General features: G+C 45.4%; 1 protein-coding gene across 1 annotated transcript in view; it reads left to right on the forward strand.

The window, feature by feature from the left end:
- ERGIC3 (ERGIC and golgi 3) overlaps positions 1 to 22344 on the forward strand; it is a gene marked incomplete in the record, with an annotated part of 681165 nt that overhangs the window by 638308 nt on the left and 20513 nt on the right. The window contains 1 exon segment of the mRNA XM_044090101.1: positions 943 to 998. Within this exon segment, the coding sequence (XP_043946036.1) occupies positions 943 to 998 (56 nt within the window).

Below are 22344 nucleotides of genomic sequence, written 5' to 3' on the forward strand. Positions count from 1 at the left end.
CAAATGAAGACAACAGTTTTAGATAAAGAAGTTATGTACTCACCATAATGTTCCGTCTGAATTGTTGCTCTTTATTTGTCTTCAGCCTTCCCTCCCTCCTTCCCCCTTTCTTAGTCAATTAATCTGACAGAGGAAGCCTCCCTCCCTTCTCTCTCTGATCTCTATTTGAGGTGAGGTGTGTGGTAGTACTGCTGTCTCTGTGTTATCTTGAGCAGGTGCTTAGCTTTCAGGCAAACTCTATATGAGGTAGTGAGGGAGAGAGAGGCTTTATGGGTAGGGGAGAAGCTCAGTTTCAGCACAGTAGCTTGGATATCACCGGCTCGGCACCGATGTCTGTGCCTATACCCACAGGTTGAAGACAAATGAAGAGCAACAATTCAGATGGAATGTTATGGTGAGTACATAACTTCTTTTTTGGGTGTTATCTGTAGTTTATCCTTTGTGTAGAAGAATGGGTGGACTAGTTGGGTTTGGTGATCCTTATCTGCTTTTGATGATTAGTGGTTTCAGAAGGTTGCATGGAAGTAGGTCCAGTCAGTAGTAGTTGTAGTCATTTAATACTGGGGAAAAGTTTGTGTTTCTTTCTGGTCATCCACTGTGTTAATCAAGGTTCTGTTTTTCTTGGTCCTAGTTCTAGTTTGGTTAACATGATTGTTATGATTATATGTGTGTGTGTGTGTGTGTGTGTGTGTGTGTGTGTGTGTGTGTGAGAGAGACAGTGACAGATTGTTAAAGGTATCCGTTGTAGGAGCTCACACAGGGGGACCAGAGCACATTAGAATATGGCCATTTAGTTCTCAAAGGAAAAACTTACAAGTAGATTTCTATTTACCAAAGCTGAAATTTGTTACTGTCATAAAAGTTTGTTGCAGAGTTCATTTACATGCTGATACAGAAAACAATATTTGAACTTATTAATCTGTAAATACATTTCTTTCTTAGATCATTTACACATTTTCTGACAGGAGTGTGTGCCATCATTGGTGGAGTATTTACTGGTAAGTGAAGTGAACAACTGATTACTTTTGAGCTGTAGAGTTGTATGTTTATGGAACTCTCTGTTGTGTTATTGTAATATAGTCAGTATTACCAATTTAACACTTGTATTTCATGTTATGTCATACAAAAATACTTTATTGAAGGGCAGAATAATAACTTTTGCATGCACTCATCCTCAAGGCCCACAAGTATTTCCTGAGATTCAAAGTAAGCAAAGTCCATATGAGTTTACCTCCATGCCATTTGTCCTTTGTACTACAGCCAGGGTATTCTCCAAACAACTGGCTCCAGTCCAGCAGGGTATCCAGTGTCTAAGCAAGAACTTTCTAAAAGGCTCGACAGCTGCTTTAGATCTTGCCATTACAGGTACTACAGAATTTTGACTGCATAGGTCAAAAGCCAGGATATCCTGCAATTTCTGCAGCTCTCTATAGGAATGTTTTTTTGTCCAGAGTGTTTATGTCTGTTAAGTGGACATCTCTCCACTCTTTCTCTATGCAGTACAGCCTGGGTGACATTCTTGCAGATGTGCTAAAAGTTAATCCTCTTTCATCTGAAAGATGGAAGGATACTGCTTGATAGTCCCTCCCATTCGTATTTGGTTGAATGAAACCAAAAGTAAAATATGCTGCTTCACCTTTTTTAGCTAACTCCTTAACGTATCAGTGATAGCTTCCTTAACGTATCAGTGATAGCTGTTAAACACATTCCATTGGCTTTTGGTGAACAGAAGAGCTACCTTGCTCTTTAACTCACTCTCATGTAAAGTTGTGCAGCAGTGCTTCCCCTCTCCATTCTAGGCATAACTAATAACAAAGACAGCTTGTAGCTTACATTTATTTTAAATGTATACATTGTTTTGCAAATATCTTCAACTTGTTAGTTTTTCTTTTGTATATAGTGTGTAAATGTCACTTTAATCTGGCCAACCATTTTGTCACCTATGAAGGCTAGTAACAAGTTGCTTGCATCTTTGCTCTCTCCTACCTACATAACATAAATAAACAGTATTTCTACTGCTTTTTTGTAAATTTTGTGCTATTTGGAGTGTAGGTTATGGCTGACAAAGGCCGCAAAATCAGTTCACCAACCCATTTAACAAAAATAAATAAAGAAATGTTATGCAAAAGACCATAGTTGCTACGTTTTTGAACAGAATGTCATTGTTGCTAGGTTTTGAGTTAAATTCTATTCCAGTTTTCATGAATTGTACTTCTCAGTAGTGATTATTACTGCTCCAATTTTCCTGTTTCATGGAAGCCAGGATGTTCTTCATATAGATCACTGCTGCAGTAGCCTTAGCTGTTTGGGTTATATCCTGCCAAGGATATAACAGCCAGGCAGCTTTCAAAGCTTCAAGAAACTTTTCACATGCCCAAACTGTCAAGCAGCTCAAGCTGAGCTGACTAGGGCATTTGAATTAATGAATTCCAGGAAACGTTGGGTAAGTGTATTGGTACATGAGTAGTTTTCCCAGTTAATGGACGGGTAGTTGAAGTCGCCCAATATGAGAGTGTTAGGTTGGATCCTAATATTCTCCCGTGTGCTCAGCTTGAGCTGCTTGACATTGGGTAAGACAGCGATTCAGGTTGTAGCCAGCTCTAGGTCCCCAACAGTTTCCCAAGACTCACACTCCATGTTCCTAAGCACATTGGAGAGTATTAGGTTCCAACCTAACACTGTCATACTGGGTGACTTCAACTACCCCTCCATTAACTGGGAAAACTACTCCTGTACCAATACACTTGCCCAACGTTTCCTGGAATTCATTAATTCAAATGCCCTGGACCAGCTCATTCTTACCCCCACTAGAGGTAGCAACATCCTTGACGTGGTCATTACTAACATAGGCGACCATTGCTCTACACCAATAGTTAACTCTTCCCTGGTTAGATCCGACCACAAACTAATCACCCTGGAAATCCACATCCCTCCCACTCCCCCGCAAAGGAAACCACCATGAAAAACTTCTCCAAAGCTAACTTTGGGCTCCTAAAAACAGAGGTGGCTAACTTCATGGCACCCATGCAAATGGAGAATAGTTGCATGACCACTGAATCATACACCAATGCACTGTACAAACACGTACAGAAATGCATGGATCTCGCCATACCCAGTAGAACCAAGATGCTCTCCTCCAAAAAAAAGGAAGCCAATCTGGTGGTCCCCTGCCATAAACAAACTCTACAGCAGGAGGAGGAAACTGATGCGGAATAAAGTGAAGTCCCAAGACTGGAAAAACTCCCTTATCAGTCTCAACAAAAAGTTGAGATCCCTCATCAAATCCTCTAAAGCTAGCTATAAAAACAGAATTGCAGCAGATAGTAAAGACAAGCACAAGGCTTCTATAGTTATACATAGAATCTCCATCGCAATACCCAGATTTGCTGTGAGGTACTGCACAATGGTACCGCCTACACCGAGCCAACAGATATTGCCAATAAACTGGCCGACAGATTCAATGCAAACTTTACCCCCCCCAAAGGACCAATCACGATACCAGTAGATTGCCAGGCACCCAGTATTACTGCTGCACAGGTTAAAACAGCACTGTACAAGGCCAAGAATACAGCTTCCATGGGACCTGACAATATCGCTGGCTGTGTTCTACATAAACTACAGAGTGAACTGGCACCTCACTTGTGTGCCCTGTTCAATCACAGCCTCACCTCAGACTTTGTCCCTACCGAATGGCGTACTGCTACAGTCATCCCACTCCACAAAGGAGGAGCAACTACAGACCCTGGGAACTATCACCCCATTAGCCTGACTAGTATGATATGCAAAACTATGGAATGCATCATCATGGACCTAATAAACAAGGATATAGGGAATCTTCAAACTCTGGATCCCACACAGTTTGGTTTTGTGAAGGGTAGATCATGCCTGCTCAACTTGGTCGACTTCTTTGAGTCAGTCACCAGAGCTGTGGATGAAGGCAAGGTGGTTGTTCATACAGCCTACCTTGACCTGGCCAAGGCGTTTGATACCATTCCTCATTCAGAAATCGTATAAAAACTCACTAAGCTAGGCAACAACCCCTGTATCACTAGGTGGGTTGCAAACTGGCTCACAGAACCCACAGTGTGAAAGCAGCAGACTCCAAGTCAGAAAACAGAATTGCAGCAGATAGTAAAGACAACCACAGGGCTTCTATAGTTATACATAGAATCTCCATTGCAATACCCAGATTTGGAATAGACTTCCCATACAGTCATGAGTGGAGTCCCACAGGGTTCGGTCCTGGGTCCTCTCCTGTTTGGTGTCTACTTCTCTGAAGTCCAGGTCAACACAAAGGGTCTGTGGCTGACAAAGTTCTCAGACGATTGCAAGTGGAGAGCTATTATTAACTCCCCAAGTGATATTGACATCCTACAGAAAGGCCTCACTGAGACCAATGACTGGTGTCAGAACCATGGGCTTAAGCTCAGTGCCAAAAAGTGTTTCATCATCCCCTTTGGGAAAAACCCGGTTCCCATGAATTACCACATCAATGGTAGTCCACTGAACACAGAAGGTGTTATAAGAGATCTGAGAACAGAGGTTGACAGCAACCTCTCTTTTGACCACCACATTGCCACTGTGGTCAGAAAGTTCTGTGTGGCACATCTCATTACTAAGGGTTTTGCATCCAGGAAGAAAGAGGTTATTGTCTCCCTCTACTCTTCCCTCATTACGCCAGTCATCGAGTACAGTGCCCCATTTGGCATGTACCTCGCTAGACACCTGCAACAACTGGAGAGGCCACATAAGTACCTCACAAAGAGGATCCTAGGCCTTAAACACTTGTCCTATATGGACAGAATAAAAAACTCCAACTATTCTCCATCTCATATCACCTTTGTAGAGGCGATCTTTGCTTGACATACAAAGCCATGTCTGATCCATCTCTGTTAGCAATGCTATATCTAAAGAAATCCCAATCCCTGCGCATCATATGCTCCAGTGACCTCAACCTCATTACCACAATCAACAGAACGTGCTGGAGGGACAGGTTCATAACCAGAGACTGCCCTTGCTATGGAATAGACTTCCCATACATGTCAAACAGAACACCTCACTGATAGTCTTCAAGAGAAACCTTGATGGAGTGGATGGGAAATAGAAAATTCACCCCGGAGATCTCTTCAGTGGCTCTACTCAACAGAGGCACTGGGAACTAAGGTTGGGTGGCACGATGTCAGGATAATGCTATGGGCTAGGTTTGTAAAGGCTCCAGGATAGTCCACACCATGAACCTATGAACTAAAAGACAAGTTTGGTTGCAAAGCCCTTTGGAGTTTTACTGCCGCCTCCTGTGAGGCTTTTGAGGATTGACAGTTAGCTTGTGCTTTCCTTAGCTGGGCAGATAAGTTCTCTTTGGGGAAAAAACTTCCATTTTCTTATTTTTTTAATGATGTTTTATTAGTTTCCTTTTCAGTAAAGTTATTATAAAGCTTTGAGTGCTGTGCTTTAGTACATTGTCTCAAGACTGTACTGTACTTTTAAATGGAGAATTTGTTTCTGTTATTTTAAAAGTAGTGTTATCTAACTGATAAACTATTTTCTCCAGAGAAGTTGTGTTTACTCTAAAGTTGTGGGGTTGCAATAGTGTTTGAAAGTGCCTTTTACTGTTTCTTTTTTTTTCTGTAAAAAAATGCAACCTTTGTGGATTGGTAGTATTACTGGCTTTGTTGCTTGTTTTCCACAGGATGGCGGCACCATTTTCGGCTTGACCATGGCACAGTTTGTCACACCCACAGCTGATCCTTCTTCCAGCCACAAAAAGAAGAAAAAGTTAAGCAAACAGCCTTTGCCACCACAGCAGGCTAGCAGTTTGCCTCAGCCACAGGTGGGTGACTCTGCTGTGGCCATTTATTACACCTCAGACCACACATCATTTACCCTGGTTTTCTCTGGTGTAGTATCTACAGCCGCTATGGACAAGGGGGTTAACCACATTCTCTGTAGCTCTTGGGATCCCATCAGTGGGCAAAGGAGAACCACTCTTGTCAGTCTTGGGAGAAGAAACAGTGGAGGTTTCCCTGTTGTCAGAATGCTGCATATATCCCTGGGGAAGCAACGTCTGCCATTAGTAACACATTTGGCCCCAATTTTCTTGTCAAAAAGAAACAGAAAACCAAGCATGTATGTACTGCTCTTAAATTTTGTTTGGATAGGAGTAGTTTACTAGGACTGGCTCAGGGTTTGATTCAGGCTATCGATCCTTCTTGTAGTTTCTGGTAAAAGTAAGAGGGATGTCTCCTTTCCTGAAGAGATTCAGGATTCTGAATTGGAACAGGATGATGCTAGGATAGATTCAGGGTTTTGTCCACAGATTTCTTATTCAGACACAGAGGAGAGCTCACTTTCTGATTCTCCTTGTGGAGGTCTCTTTCTCCAAGAGCATTGCTGGAATGTCCTTGTGTTTTTAGTGGAAGAACGTTGAGGTTTCTCAGTCCTTCAAAAAATACTATGAGTTGTTACAGAAGGAGTTTCCTGAACCTACACCTATTCCTCCTGTCCTGTCTGCTATAGAGGATGTGTGTCTTACTGCCTGCAATTTTCGTGATAGACAGCCAGCTGTCCCTAAATAGGCAGATATGATGTGTAAAGTTCCTCAGTCTTTCAAATTTTAATACACTATTCCTAAACCTGACCTAGCAACTATACTTTTAGTTGACCTCTCTGCTGCTAAGCACTTAGTTAATTCCACTCCTTCTCTTTCTAATAAGAATGGGAAATTATTGATAGGCATGCAGGGAAAAATGTATACTTCCTCAACTTTGAATTTCAGAATTTTAATTTGTCAGTCTCACATGTTAAAGTTTATTCTGACATATTGTGAAAGTATGAGGAATATTTTATCAACAGTTTCTTCTTCTGAAGAAAAATCTGCTTTAAATAACTTAGTCTCTTCTGCTGCACAAGCCACTACTCACTGTTTGTAATGTGTGCATGATTTTGTTGATACTTCTTCTATGGCTGTGACCACTGGTACGGTTTTCAGGAGATATGCTTGGCCACATTCTCTGAACCTTCCAGACAATGATAAAAATGAGATTTTAAATTCTACCTTGGATAAACATTAAGTGGCTGGCCCTCTGCTGCAGAGGTGATCAAAAAGTGTGATGAAAGGGGCAAGCTAATTGAGGGAAACTCAAGATTTTTCAGTTCTCCTTTTCCAAATTGTCATCTAATTTAGGCAAAAAGCAGAATAAACGGTCTCAGCAGAATTCAGGTAAACCTTCCAAAACCAGGGACACTCCCACAAGTCTGAATGACTATTCAAGAGACCTAGTGACCCCCTCCCACCCTGGCCCTTTTTTACTTCCAGAAAATCTGATTCTCCATTTTTCTCATTTTCAGACAAATGGGTTCTGTAAATTATTCATCACGGTTGCAGATAGCAATTTAAGGAAATTCCTCCTTTCCAAGGGGTGTTTCTTAATCCTGTAGATCAGACTGTTTTGTTTCAACCTGTTTTCCATCACATGTCGTCCCAAGGAATGATAGAACCAGTTTCTTATTCACCAGTGGAGAAGGGTATTTATTCAAGGATGTTCCCAGTCCCAAAGAAAGTAAATGCTTGGAGACCAACTCTGGATCTTTCTTTCCTAAACCAGTTTGTGATGGCGCTTAAATTCAAAATGATGTCACTTCACAACCTGTTGCCTCTTCTTCCTCTTTCAAGTTTCCTGGTAGCACTAGACTTAAAAAGATGCTTATCACATTCCTATTCATCCAGAATTCAGGCATTTCTTAAGGTTTTGTGCGTCTGCATCACATTATCAATTCTCTGCCTTACCCTTTGGACTATCCACTGCTCCCAGGGGTGCTTACAAAAATGTCTAGCTCCAGATGTCCTTCATGGATGCATCTGCAGTCATAACAACTGGGTTGTCCTGTCGTCAGGCAGCCCTTCAGTCGGCCGGATTCCAAAGTCCGGGTCCGGCTTCGGCTGATGTCGCACTTCACCCGACGTCATCTCTGTTGGTCTTCGGGTATAAAAGCATCAGCCGACGCCATTTTCTCCAGTCTTTCTTGCCGCGTGGCGCCCGAAGCAGAAGCTGTTCGCAAGTGCCGGTCGGTCGGATCCAGAGATTACTTCTACCGAATACTACTTCGAAGACTTCTAAAGCTAAGTACCCCGTTGGGGACTCTTTCTTGCCTCAGCCGATGTCAGAAAAAGTTAATAATTGTTTAACCTGTGGGAAACAAATACCTCATAAAGATTTCCACTCTTACTGCCTGCCTTGCTTAGGCCCAGCCCACTACGTAGCAGCCTGTTCGTCCTGTGCTTCTTTCAACCGACGAACGCTTAGGCGTCGGTCGGAGTTTGCAGAACAGTTTTTCGGTTCTGATTTTGCGTACATTATGCCGTCGGATCCTCCGACTTCGCATTCTGCCAAAAAACGCAAAGAAAAAGACCGACACTCGCGGTCCGTGGTTTCGGCCGAAACCATGGTTAAGCAAAACCGGAGCGTCTCGGTTTCGGCGGAAACCGAGAAAACTGATCAAAATACAGCTGAATCTATCTCTACAACTGAGGTCCCTGCTAACACTCTTGAATCGGCCTCAGAAATTTTACCCACTACGGTGCTTACCACTGACTTATCAGACACCATTCCCTTGGATGTCTCTACCCCAGCACGTGGTGCTGCTAGGCCTCCAGCAGCCATGTCCATTAAGGCCTTCGCCAGGGCTAAAGCAGCCAAGACTACTAAAACAGTGCCTGTTAAACCCCCCTCAACCAGGCCCTCTTCCAGTTCTCAAATGCTTACTTTGGCAGAAGATTTAATTTCATTAATTAGAGGATCTCAATCTCACCCAGACAGGGCCTCTCAGCCCCCAGAGAAGAGACCTAGGGCAGAGCCCCATGAGCCAGTGTCCTCTGATGATTCTGCTGATGAATCAGACATTACTGACCAGCCAGAGGCTCCTTTCTCCAATTTTGAAGATTCTGATGCTGAAGAATCCATTCCAGCTGCTTCCCCACCAGAAGAATTCTCCTTTGGGGAAACCTTGCATGCCATGCGAGAACAGTTCCAATGGCAGCAACAGGATTTTTCAGACTCCAGGAAAAGACTTAGGACCTTTTTGCACCTTCCACAGCACAGGCCCTTAGCTATACCTCCTGTTCTCTCTGTGGTGGATGATGCTTTCAATGATGTCTGCTCCGCTCCAGATTCTTTACCCCAGCCCCTGCCAAACCAGACAGATTTTACAGGGTGCCAGATACTCATCACCACCTTTACAAGGCCCCTCTTGCAGACCCGAAAAACTATTTCCCAGGGTCCCAAGGCAGTAGCAGCGACCATAGCTAAAACCCTGTTCCTTCTGAAAGGGAAGCAAGGTCATTAGACAGATGGGGTAAAAGGTTTACACTTCAGCCACTCTCTCAGCTAGAGCTTTAAACTGTCAGTTTCACATGATACAATACCAAGAGTTTATGCTTGATCAGTTAACTAAAAAGCTAACCACTGATGAATCTCTTGATAAGAAATATGTATTAGAAATGGTAAATAACATACAGCAAGTTAGTAACCACTCTTTAAAATGTGGCTATGATGCACTGGAGGCTTCATTTAGATCAGCCATGACTGGCACTGTAATTAGAAGGCATGCATGGCTAAAGGAGCAAGCTTTACCGGATCATGTTAAATCTAAATTGCTAGATGCTCCTATGGATAAAACAAGTTTGTTTGGTACACCTGCCCAGCAGGTTATGAAGAAAATGGAAGAAAAGGCAAAATCAGTCCAGACAGTTAAAGATTTCTTGCAGGTTCAACCCCAAGGTTTAGCAGGAACTGGCCTGCCAAAAATTGGTCCTTTCCTGACTCCACAAGACCTCAAAGGGGCAGGAATAGACGTTCCAGAGGCAGAAACCAATCCAGAGGAGGTGCCTACAGAGGGCGACAGTGGCAAGGTAACAACAGAGGCACAGACTCAACACCTGCCACTACATCAACACAGCCACAGTGACTTAATCCTAAACCCGCCTAGCAGGGAACAGATAGCAGCTCCTCTAGGCGGAAAGCTAACCTTATTTTCAAAAACTGGCACCACATAACAAAGGACAAGTGGATTTTACGAACCATAGATCAAGGTTACGGTTCCACTTCCACACTTTACCAGACAAAGAGGAATGCCAAATCTACCTCCAAATCAAAAGACAGAGGCTCTACAACAGATAATGGAGTTAGCAAACATGAGAGCTGTGGAGAAAGTGCCAACAGCAGAGCAAGGAAAGGGGTTCTACTCCAGACTATTCCTAGTTCCAAGAAAGGAAAAAGTTGGAGACCAATTCTAGACCTGTCCACCCTGAATACTTACATCATTGTCCCAAAATTCAAAATGCTGACCCTACAGCAACTTCTTCCCATGCTGGGCAAGGAGTGTTGGCTGGTAACTCTAGATCTCAAGGAGGCATACCTGCACGTCCCCATTCGACCAATCTGCAGAAGATACCTCAGATTTCTTGCAGGATCAGAGCACTATCAATTCTCAGCATTGCCCTTTGGCTTATCTACTGCCCAGAGTATTCACAAAATGCCTGGCATCAGTAATCGCCATTGCAGACTACAGGGAATTCAAATTTATCCATACCTGGACGACTGCCTGATACAAGGAGACAACAAAAGCAAGCTGACAACAGATTTACAAAGGGTCATTTACTTGCTTCAAGCACTGGAATACACAGTCAATTTACAAAAGTCAAGACTGATACCATCCCAGACAAGGACTTTCCTGGGAGCGGAATTGGACACAGTAAGACAAATGGCATTCCTAACTACAGAAAAACAAAAGAACTCCCTCTTTACTTCTTGGCACTAACAAAACTGAACAAGTTAACAGCAAGAAAGGTACTGCAGGCCTTGGGTTTCATGGCATCATGCATAATCTTGGTTCCATTTGCCAGACTACATATGAGAAAACTACAGTGGTACCTAAAGAATTTATGGTCCCAACACAGACACAGCCTAGAAACGGAAATCCCACTAATACCATGCTTAAAACAGGAGTTCCTATGGTGGGCTCAGGCATGCCAGTCAAACCCAGGCCTGCCCTTTCGCAAGGGTCAAGCAAGCCAGACCATCACAACAGATGCTTCAGACCTAGGATGGGGGCGCATATGCTGGACAAATGCGTGCAAGGATTGTGGACACAGGACCAACTTCACCTGCACATCAACCTAAAAGAAATGCTGGCAGTAAAACTGGCAATCCAAAAGTTCAGACCATTTCTCAAGGAGGACCACTTGATGATAAGGACAGACAACACCACAGTCATGTGGTACATCAACAAACAGGGAGGCACTCATTCTTACCCCTATGCAGAATGACTTTGGAGCTGTGGACCCTGGCACTCAGCTACAACATCCAGTTACAGGCAATATTTGTGCCAGGAAAAGAAAACTCTCTAGCAGATATGTTAAGCAGGACCACATCGGATGCCCACGAATGGCAGCTGCACCGGATATCTTCAAGACCATCTCAAGAAATGGGGAATGCCTCAGATAGATCTATTCGCATCACCTCTCAATCACCAGCTCAAAAATTCTGCACAAGGACATTCCACCCACTAGCATGGAAAGTGGACTCGCTCTCCTTCAGCTGGAAAGGCCTAACAGCATATGCATTCCCACCTCTTCCCTTGATACACAAAGTACTACTAAAAATCAAGGAGGAGCGTCCAAGGATAATCCTGATAGCTCCAAACTGGCCAAGACAGCATTGGTACCCACTGCTGAGGAGCATGTCTCGAACAATATGTGGCCAATACCCTGATGCCTTTGATGCTAACTCAGAACAACTTCAGCACCATGCATCCAAACCTAAAACGCTGCAACTGACTGCATGGAACATCACATAGCAGCTGCTAATACAGAACTTTCACAAAGAGTTAAAGACATTATTCTTGAAGCACGCAGGCCTTCAACTAGAAGGAATTATGCTGGGAAATGGAAAAGGTTTGTCATTTGGAGTTCTGAAAGAGGAAAAATGTATCAAACATAGATATGCCTAACATTCTGGAGTATCTGGCGAACTACTTCATTCAGGCCTGTCCTACTCCTCCATCAAGATTCATGCATCAGCTATTTCAGCAGAATACAGCTTTGATCCACCTGTTTTTCACACCCTTTGCTCAGGCAGTTCCTCAGAGGAATCAAGAATGTAAAACCTCCAAGGAAACCACCATTGCCAGCTTGGGACTTGAACTTTGTGCTAGAAAAATTGACACTATCACCTTTTGAACCAGCAGCAACAGCAGACCTACAACACCTGTCATGGAAAACTGCTTTCCTACTGGCAATTACTTCAGCAAGGAGGGTTTCAGAACTACAGGCCTTAATGGCAGTGCAACCCTTTCTAATCTTCCACCAAGATAGAGTGTCCATGAGGACTAATCCTACATTTATGCCTAAGGTGGTATCCAGAGTGTCTTTAAACCAGGCAATCCACCTACCTACCTTCTTTCCCAACCCACAAAACAGAGGGAAAGAATACTGCATACCTTGGATGTACATAGACAGCTATGCTACTACTTGGACAGAACAAAAATAGCAGAAAGACTGACCAACTTTTCGTAGCCTATGCAACAGGAAGGGAAGGAAAAGCTATTTCCAAACAGACAATCTCCAAATGGATAGGAAATTGCATACGATTCTGTTACTCTTTCCATGGAAAACCAATTCCACAGAACATAAGACCTCATTCTACAAGGGCAACAGCCACTACCACAGCCTTCTTACGAGGAGTGGCTACCAAAGACATTATTGAGGCGGCTACTTGGACCTCCGTGCATACATTTTCCAAGCATTATAATTTACCTCTATATTCCAGATCCCGAGCAGGGTTTGCCACTGCTGTTCTGCAAGGGATCCTAAACACACCATAATCTACTTTTATCCTCCTCCCCTAGTTGGCTATGGTATTCTACCCAGTTGTTATGACTGCAGATGCATCCATGAAGGACATAGTACAGTTTTGTACCTACCATAAATGTAGATGTCCGAATTGGATAGCATCTGCAGTCAGGATTACCCTCCCTCCTTCCCCTCTGTGGTACTCCTAGGGTGTTTACCCTTCTAATAGCTAGCTAGTGGGGGGATTTCTTTCATGGTGTATTTGTTTGTATTTATGTACATACATGCTTATTTTTGTGTTTACCTCTATCTTTTGGAAACATTGGCATCTATCCAAAATTTTTAGCCTTCTATAGGGCTTCTGGCATCTGGGGCAAGAAACACTGAAGAAAATGGCGTCGGCTGATGCTTTTATACCCGAAGACCAACAGAGATGACGTCGGGTGAAGTGCGACATCAGCCGAAGCCGGACCCGGACTTTGGAATCCGGCCGACTGAAGGGCTGCCTGACGACAGGACAACCCAGTTGTTATGACTGCAGATGCTATCCAATTCGGACATCTACATTTATGGTAGGTACAAAACTGTACTTTATAGCTCATTGCAGGCTACAGAGTACTCCATTTTTTTTCCGTATTTAGATGACTAGCTTATCTTTGCAGAGTCTTTTTCAAAATGTCAGGGATCTCTCTGTTGGGTAAGATATCTCTTGCACAAGCTGAATTCCAAGCGAACATTCAGAAGTTTTCCTTGATTTCCTTACACAGGACTGTGTTCCTGGGATGTCAGCTAGAAACCTCACTTCAAAGAGCTTTTCTTCCACAGGAAGAGACAGATTTTTATTTACATCTGTTTCTAAGGGTTTTCACTTAGACTTCAGTCACTGAGAGGGAATAACTCAGGATGTTATGTGATCCTATCTCGCCTACATTCTGTACTGATGGGCTCGGAGCCGATCCCTCGGCTCCGACTCGGCACGCTTATGCTATAAAGCAAGGCCTCTTATTGGCTGAGCTATCTTTATCCCAGGATGCACCACCACTAATCCCCCAGATCTCGATGTTATGTGATCCTGTCTCGCCTACATTCTGTACTGATGGGCTCGGAGCCGATCCCTCGGCTCCGACTCGGCACGCTTATGCTATAGAGCGAGGCCTCTTATTGGCTGAGCTATCTTTATCCCAGGATGCGCCACCACTAATCCCCCAGATCTCGTTTGCCGCTTACAGAGCTTAGACGTGGTCTCAACTTGGCTGGGCTAAGTACTATTTATTTAGGCTTTTCCTGTCAGAAATTTGCTTGCTTTAAATCCAAAAGCTGTTTTAACAGCTATTGTTGTTATACGAGTGTGTATTGGTAGTTTTTGTAGAGGAATTCGTGTTTTTTCCTGTCAGGGAAGGTTTCCCGTTTTAGTTAGAGGGGCCTTCCCCTGTTGTTTCTACTACCTTGGTTTTTTGTTGTGGGTCAAGTACCCGTTTAAGTTAGAGGGTCTTGACCCTCTCTATCTCTTTCTTCTGTGAAATTTTTCGTTTTGCTAAACTTGTTCTCTAAAAAAAAAAAAAAAAAAAAAATAATAATAATAATAATTAAAGAAGAGATATTTTATTTGCTGTGACAAACCCTTCTTTTTTACTTTAGATAACTGTGTTTTGACTTTTTGGCTATGTCGAAAGAACACAAACCCTCCGGGTTTAAGAAATGCACGAGGTGTGGCTTTAAAATGTCCATAACGGACGACCACTCCTCGTGCGTCTATTGCTTAGGCGCCAAGCACCTACAAGAATCGTGTAGCGTGTGTCACGCCTTTTCATCAAGAGTCCTCCAGGAGAGGAAGAACAAATTAATCCTGAAAGGATTAATCAAGCCATCCTTCGAGGAGGCTTTATCTTCCTCTCCTTCTCCTTCTAAAAAGAAAGCGTCGGCTCCGACCAGTCAGTCGGAACCGATGGCAAAAAAATCTAAGCAGACTTCTCCATCGGCTCCACGGACTTCGGAGCCGAGGGCGGAACGGTCTGCCTCGATGCCTCCAGCCTCGACCCCTTTGGTTTCGGAGCCGAGGACTGGGGCATCGAGAGGCGGGTCACCTTCATCGGCTCCACTGATATTGGAGCCGATAAGGGTTACCGGCTCAGACTCTTCCCCTCGGGCGAAGTCCTTATCGGTACCGAGGGAAATTACCTTGATATCTTCCTCGGAGCCGATAGTGGTAGAGTCCTTTCGGAGCCGGTCCCCGAGTCCTTCGGAGCCGATGGAGAAATCGGTTCGGGCCCGATCGGTATCCTGTAGATCATCCAAGATGTCTGATTCGGACATCGACAGGGTGCTCCTTCGACTCTTCCAGTCTCCAGTGTTCCAAAAGCTAGTTTCGGCTCCAGCCCATTCGGCTTCGGAGCCGATGGTCCACTCCCCTACTGTGGTTCCTCCTCCAACAGCTTTGGCACCGTTGGAGCTGGTGCTGGTGGAACCTGTGGAGGTTTTAGGGTTGGGCCCGACCCTTGCTCCAACTCCGGCTCTTGGGTCGGAATTCAGTACACGGACTTCTTCCTTCGGCCCTGGGGGGGAGGCTTCGGGATTGATGTTTTCAGTCCCAAGTCTCCCTCTTGGTGCGTCAACGGCGGGAGTGCCGTCCACTGTCGTGGCCACGCAGGTGGGACCCTCCCAGGATTCTGGTGGTCCCGCCTCAGGGCTATGAGGAGTGCATTAGCCAAATCTTCCTTGGCTACCTCCACGGTTTCCCCAGCTCCTTCCCTGCATACGGAGACTGGGTCTTTGGCAGTCCCCCTGTCCTTAGACAGCGGAGACCCCGGGCCTCAGGTTACCCCCGCTGGGGTTTCTCCCCCTCCTGGAGGTCCTTCTGAAGCTTCTTCGGAAGAACCCCCCAGGAAGAGATCGTGCAAGAGGAAGCACGTTGACTCCCCTGATGAGTCTCTTACATCAGACACTGATCTCGATGATGCAGAGGGGTCCCCTAAGTCGTCCTCGGATGATGTCTCCTTTGCAGACATCCTGGAAGCCCTAAAACAACGAGGCGGCTGGCAGTCCAAACCTCCCTCTGCTGATGAGTCGGTGTTCCTGAAGGCCTTGGGCTCAGCCCTCCGCCTCCTGGGTGTCTCCGCCCTTGATGAGCTCTTGGATTTGATCTGTCAAGGGCATGGGAACACCCAGACTCTGTGGAACCGTGCCTGCTCGTCCGAATAAGTTCCTCTTGGCCCCTGAAAAGAGTTTCTAACTAAAGGTGTGGCTGTAGATGCTTTGGTGGTGGCATCTGCTATCCAGCAAGATGTAGCAGAGGCTTCGACGTCCGTCCATCCTCCTAATAAGGAGTCTAGGAGCATGGATCAGTACGGAAAGTGCACCCTCAGTTCAGCGGCCTTTACACTGAGGTCCTTGAACTACCTTACGCACTTTACCAGATTTCAGAGGGATCTGATTAAAGAGCTATCCGATACCCTCTTGGGTAACCTGCCTGAGGAGCTGGCCCAGACGGTTGGTTCTCAGCTGGCTACAATGTCGTCCATTTCGAACTCATCCATGAGGCTCATTTCTTATGCGGCCGAAGGGGCGAGTAGAGCGGCGGGTACAGGCATTGCTCTACGGAGACAAGCCTGGCTCCGCCTGTGTCATTCAAGGAGGCCTTTAAGTCTTCCTTTGCCGACGCCCCCTTTGATGGGTCCTCTCTGTTTGGACCCAAGGTAAAGGACACACTAACCCGCTGTGAACAGGAGGGTAAGACTCTGACTGCCGTAGGGGCATGATTTTCCACTCCTTTCGGACTTATCCCAAGTCTAAAAGAGGAGGGAAAATGTGGTTCCGTAGATCTCAGAAGCCTTACCCCTCTCAGCAGGAGGATTCCCCTTCCAGAGGCAGAGGAGGGGGAAATTCTTCCGGAAGACGCCGTCCCAGAGGCGGCAGAGGCCCTTGCAACACTGGAGACCGCGAGTCCTTTCGTGGCTCTTCAGCCTTTCATAGTCCCTGAGGGATTGCCCGGCTGTGCAGCTCCGGAGCCAGTCGGGGGTCGTTTCTCAAAGCACCTAAAGGCCTGGGAAGGTATCACTCAGGACCGATGGGTGCTTCGAATTATCGCCGGAGGTTACTCCATCCCATTCTCTAATCCCCCCCCCCTCAGTCCAAAAAAATCCCGGACCCGCCACCCAGTCAGCGGGATACTGCAGCCTCAGAAGTTTCAAAGCTGCTGCAAAAAGGAGTCATCCAACCTGTCCCCGCAGACCAGATCGGATTAGGGACTTACTCAAGATTCTTTTTGGTGCCAAAAAAGACCGGGGACTTGAGGCCCATTTTGGACCTCAGCATCCTAAACCGTTCAGTCAGAAAGTCCAAGTTCCGAATGGTCACCCTACAAACCATTCTCCCATTGCTGGAGAAGGGTGTTTGGATGTGCTCCATAGATCTCAAGGACGCTTATTACCATATCATGGTACATCAAGCGTCCAGGAGACATCTGCGCTTCAGCCTAGGAGGCAGTAATTTTCAGTTCCGTGCTGCCCTTTGGTCTCACCACGGCCCCGAGGGTGTTCACCAAGTGTTTGGCAGTCGTGACTGCTCATCTGAGAAGTCTAGGATTCCAGGTGTTTCCGTATCTAGACGACTGGCTCCTAACTGCCACCTCCAGGCATCTACTACTGCAGAGCCTTCAAGCCACCATATCACTGGGCAGTTCCCTTGGAATCACCTTCAGTTGGCCAAAGTCTGTGTTGCTGCCATCTCAACGAATAAGATTCATAGGGGTAGAGATAGACTCAAACCGAATGCGAGTCTATCTACCGACAGACAGAATACAAACCATACAGACTCAAGTTCGAGCCTTACTTCCCAGGTCCAAAGCTCCAGCCAGGATGGTCCTGCAGCTATTGGGATCCATGTCCGCCACGGTTCTTCTAGTCCCCTTGGCAAGGTTGCACATGAGAATTCTCCAGTGGCTTCTTTCAGCTCAGTGGTCCTTTCAGGAACTCCCCCTCACTCACCTCATATGGATCACGGAATCTTGCAAACGGGACCTTCGCTGGTGGCTAGTGCCCTCCAATCTGGATCAGGGACGACCCTTTGTTCTACCTCCTCCGGCGCCCACTTTGACCACGGACGCTTCCCAGATGGGGTGGGGGGGGGCATTCCCTGGGCAGGTCAGTCCAAGGCAAATGGCACCCGGAAGAGACTTTACTTCATATCAACATCTTAGAAATGAGGGCAGTACTTCTGTCCCTTCAAGCCCTTCACGATCATCTCCCTCAGGGCGTAATTGCTGTTCACTCAGACAACATGTCAGTTGTCTGGTACCTGAACAAACAGGGAGGGACCAGATCCTACCCTCTTTGCAGAGAAGCCATGAGAGTTTGGGAATGGGCAGTCTCGACCAAACGCTTCCTAGTGGCTACTCACATACCGGGCAAGTCCAATGTGATAGCCGACAGATTGAGCAGAACCATCCTCTCTCCTCACGAATGGTCTCTGAATATGACAGTTGCAAGTCAGATTTTCAACAAATGGGGAGTTCCGTGTTGCGACCTCTTCGTGACTCCTCTGAATGCGAAGTGCAAAGAATTCTTCTCCCTAACCCCGGCTCCGGGGAAGAGCCCCATGGACGCACTAGTCCGTCCTTGGCCCACCGGCTTGCTTTATGCCTTTCCTCCAGTTCCTCTCCTTCCCAGGGTGATTCAAAAGGCATCTCTCTTGGGGAGCAAAATGATCTTAATTGCTCCTTACTGGCCTCGTCAAGTATAGTTTCCCTATCTTTGGAAATATGCTCTGGAAGGTCCATGGTTCCTGGATCAGATCCCAGACCTACTGGTTCATCAGTCGGGACTATTCCACCAGTCCCTACACACCTTAAAACTGACAGCTTGGCTCCTCCTCTTCCGACTATAGTTAGGAGTCATACATTGGATCCAGATGTTGTACACATATTGTCTTCGGCCCATAAGTCTGCTTCAAAGAAACTGTATTCTAGCAAATGGAAAAGATTTGCTATTTGGGCTCAACTCCGGGGCCTGGACCCCATTTCTATTCCCGTGGCAGAAGTACTAAAATTTGTAACTTCTCTTTTCAATCAAGGCTCTTCAGTTTCTACCATCAAGGCATTGGCAGCAATTTCTAATTTTCACGAATCCATAGACCCACCTTTAATGAGCAACAGATTGTGTAAGACCTTCTTTATTAAGACCTCCGATTTCTCATCCTGCACCTCCATGGGATCTCAATATAGTGTTACGTGCCTTGACTTATTTTCCCTTTGAACCGGCAGCTGCATGTGATCTAAAGTTTCTATCATGGAAGACAGCCTTTCTGGTGGCTATTACTTCTGCCAGAAGAGTTTCAGAGCTTCAAGCTTTGTCAGTAAAACCCCCGTACTTGGTTTTTCACAAAGACAGAGTATCCCTCAGGCCAAATCCTTCCTTTGTCCCTAAAGTTTGTTCTAGTTTCTGCTTACAACAATCGTTAGAGCTTCCAGTTTTTTTCCCAAAATAATCTAACAAAGCAGAGTTCATATTCCACACACTAGATGTCCACAGACAGTTACGTTTTTATTTAGACAGGACCAAACAAACAAGAAAAACAGATCAGTTGTTTGTATCCTTTGCAGACAATAAATTGGGCAAAGCTGTCACAAAGGTCACTATTGCCAAATGGATCAGGGACTGTATTACTAAAGCTTATTTTTATTCTAACAAAGAGCTTACCACCTCTGTCAAAGCTCATTCTACAAGGGCTATGGCTACTTCGATAGCATTTCATTCTAAGCTTGCTATTAGTGACATTTGTGCTGCGGCTACATGGTCTTCCCCGCACACCTTTATTTCCCACTACCAATTGGATGTGGCATCTAGAGGACGAGCTTCATTTGGTTCCACAGTGCTCAGGAGTGTTTTCCAATGAGCCACCCGGGATTTAGGTGCTAGGGACGCTATCCCATCAGTACAGAATGTAGGCAAGATAGGATCACATAACATCTTTTAGTTATGTACTCACCATAACTTTAGATGTTTGGGATCCATCTCGCCTACATTCCTAATAACCCACCCTCCTTCCCCCTTCCTTGGAGATCAGAGGATATCAGAAGGTCCGTATCCTGTTGTTTCATCTTGAAACATCTAACAATGTTATATAAACAAGTTGTGCATGTGTGCATGAATGCGGACAAACAAGATCTGGGGGATTAGTGGTGGTGCATCCTGGGATAAAGATAGCTCAGCCAATAAGAGGCCTCGCTCTATAGCATAAGCATGCTGAGTCGGAGCCGAGGGATCGGCTCCGAGCCCATCAGTACAGAATGTAGGCGAGATGGATCCCAAACATCTAAAGTTATGGTGAGTACATAACTAAAAGTTCTTGGGTCTCATGGCATCTATGATTCTTTTGATATCCCTGGCAAGACTCCACATGTGAAAGATGCAGCGTTATCTGAAATCTCTTTGGCCCCAGCATCAACACCCTTTTTCTTGTCAGATCCCAGTATTAGGTTTTGTCAGAAGAGAAATCACTTGGTGCAGACAACAGATATCCTTAAATCAAGGTATCCCCTTCTCCCTCCCTGCTCCAAAGCAGTCAGTCACCACAGATGCTTCAGACTTTGCTTGGGGGAGCAGTTTCAGGAAAGATAAAAGTGCAGGGAGTGTGGGACATCAAGGGCAGATGCAAGCACATAAATATCAAGGATATGCTTGCCCTGATCAAGGCACTTAATTCTCTGAACCATCTTGGGTCCCTGGGACCTCTTCAAGTGGTTACAGACAGTACCTTAATGATGTGGTACATCAACAAGCAAGGAGGAACTAGGTCGCACCACCTTTGCAGACTATCCATGTTTGCTTGAGATATAGTTGCACAGCACAGTTTCACTCTACAGGCATTCTGTCACTGCAGAATTGTGTGGCAGACAGAGCAGAACCAGTGTAGACCTTAATGAATGGAAACTAGATCCTGGGGTCTTCTAGGATTTGATCTGTCTGTGGGGCTTTCCTCAAGTAAACCTGTTTGTCTCCTCTCTGAACAATCAACTGGAAACATTTTGTTCCCAAGACTCCATGCAAGAAGGCATGGAAAAAAGATGCCTTTTCTTTGGACAGGAAAGTCCCTTTATGCCTTTCCACCCTTTCTATTACTATCCAAGGTACTTCTGAAGATTCCGAAGGAATCCCCCATGATCATTGTGGTGACTTCCTACTAGACCAGGCAACCATGGATGTTCTTCGTGTTTCACTGTTGCAGTCATCACATTTGGGTTATCTGCCTGCAGGTAGCCCGCAGCCGGCCTGAATACCAGAGTCTTGGGATTTCTGTGTTGGATGCTGTCGCTTCTTCCATGATGTCAGGTCGTCAGGGGTATAAAACATGCAGCTGACACCATTACATCAGTCTGTCTTGCCGTGCGGTGTCCGAAGCAGAAGCAGTTCACAAGTGTCGGTCGGCTGCCTCCTGAAATTTTTGTTTTTCGAGTTTCAGACATGAAGTCTTGTAAAAGATAAGTACCCCGTTGGGGATCCTTTTTCTTGCTCTAACCCATGTCAGAAAAAATTAATAATTGTCTTGCCTGTGTAAAGCAAATACCTCACAGAGATTTTCATTCTTACTGCATCACCTGTTTAGGCCCAGACCATGATGTCCCTTGCTGTCGGTTTTGTGCCTTGTTCAACGCCCAAACTATTCATCGTTGGGCTGTTTTTGTAGCTAAATTCTTTCTCTCCCAAACTCCATACTCCAAAATGGCTTCGATAAGCCATCCGACTACCGATCTTCCGAAAAAATGTAAGGATAAAGACAGATACAGCATAGGTCCAAAACTGCCGACGACGGTACCATTAAGCTAGTCGCCAGTCTGCCAGTACTCAGTGAGGTGCTTTCACAGCCCCTGATACCCGCTTCTACAGATTTGCAGGCCTCTACTGAGACCCATTCGGAGTCCGGTATGCCACGAGATGCTTCTTCATCTATGGAACCTGCGGATGTCTCTACCTCGGATGGGTCCAGAGCCGCTGTGCAGGCACCGGCTTCTGAGGGTGTATTCAGGCCTTCCGACTTTCATATTAAACCGACAACTTCATTTCAAACCAAAAATTCCAAATTTCTCAGGCCTAAAGTTCGCACTTTGCCTAGAAAACTGGGGACTTAAGCACATTCTCAGGCCCACATGCCTCAAAAACAAATGCTTGAAATGGCTGAAGACCTCGTTACTTTAATTAGGGGAAGCCAGCCTTCCCCCTCAAAAAGACCAAGAACTGATTTTCCTTCTGATTCTTCAGATCAGGAGTCTGATAACTCTGATCCTTCTGATTACCAGGACATACCCTTATCTACCTATGAGGATTCTGATGCAGAGGATTCCATTCCCTCTGCTTCCCCTCCAGAAGATTTTTCTTTTGGTGAAACCCTGCATACCCTTAGAGAGCATTTCCACTGGGAGAGCCAGGACTACTCTCAATCCAAAAAGAGACTTGGAATTTTTAAACATGCCTCAGCACAGGCCTCTAGCTATCCCTCTTGTTCAT

Source organism: Protopterus annectens, chromosome 12.part0 (assembly GCF_019279795.1).
Source record: "Protopterus annectens isolate FY-2018-M chromosome 12.part0, PAN1.0, whole genome shotgun sequence".
Classification (NCBI taxonomy): domain Eukaryota; kingdom Metazoa; phylum Chordata; order Ceratodontiformes; family Protopteridae; genus Protopterus; species Protopterus annectens.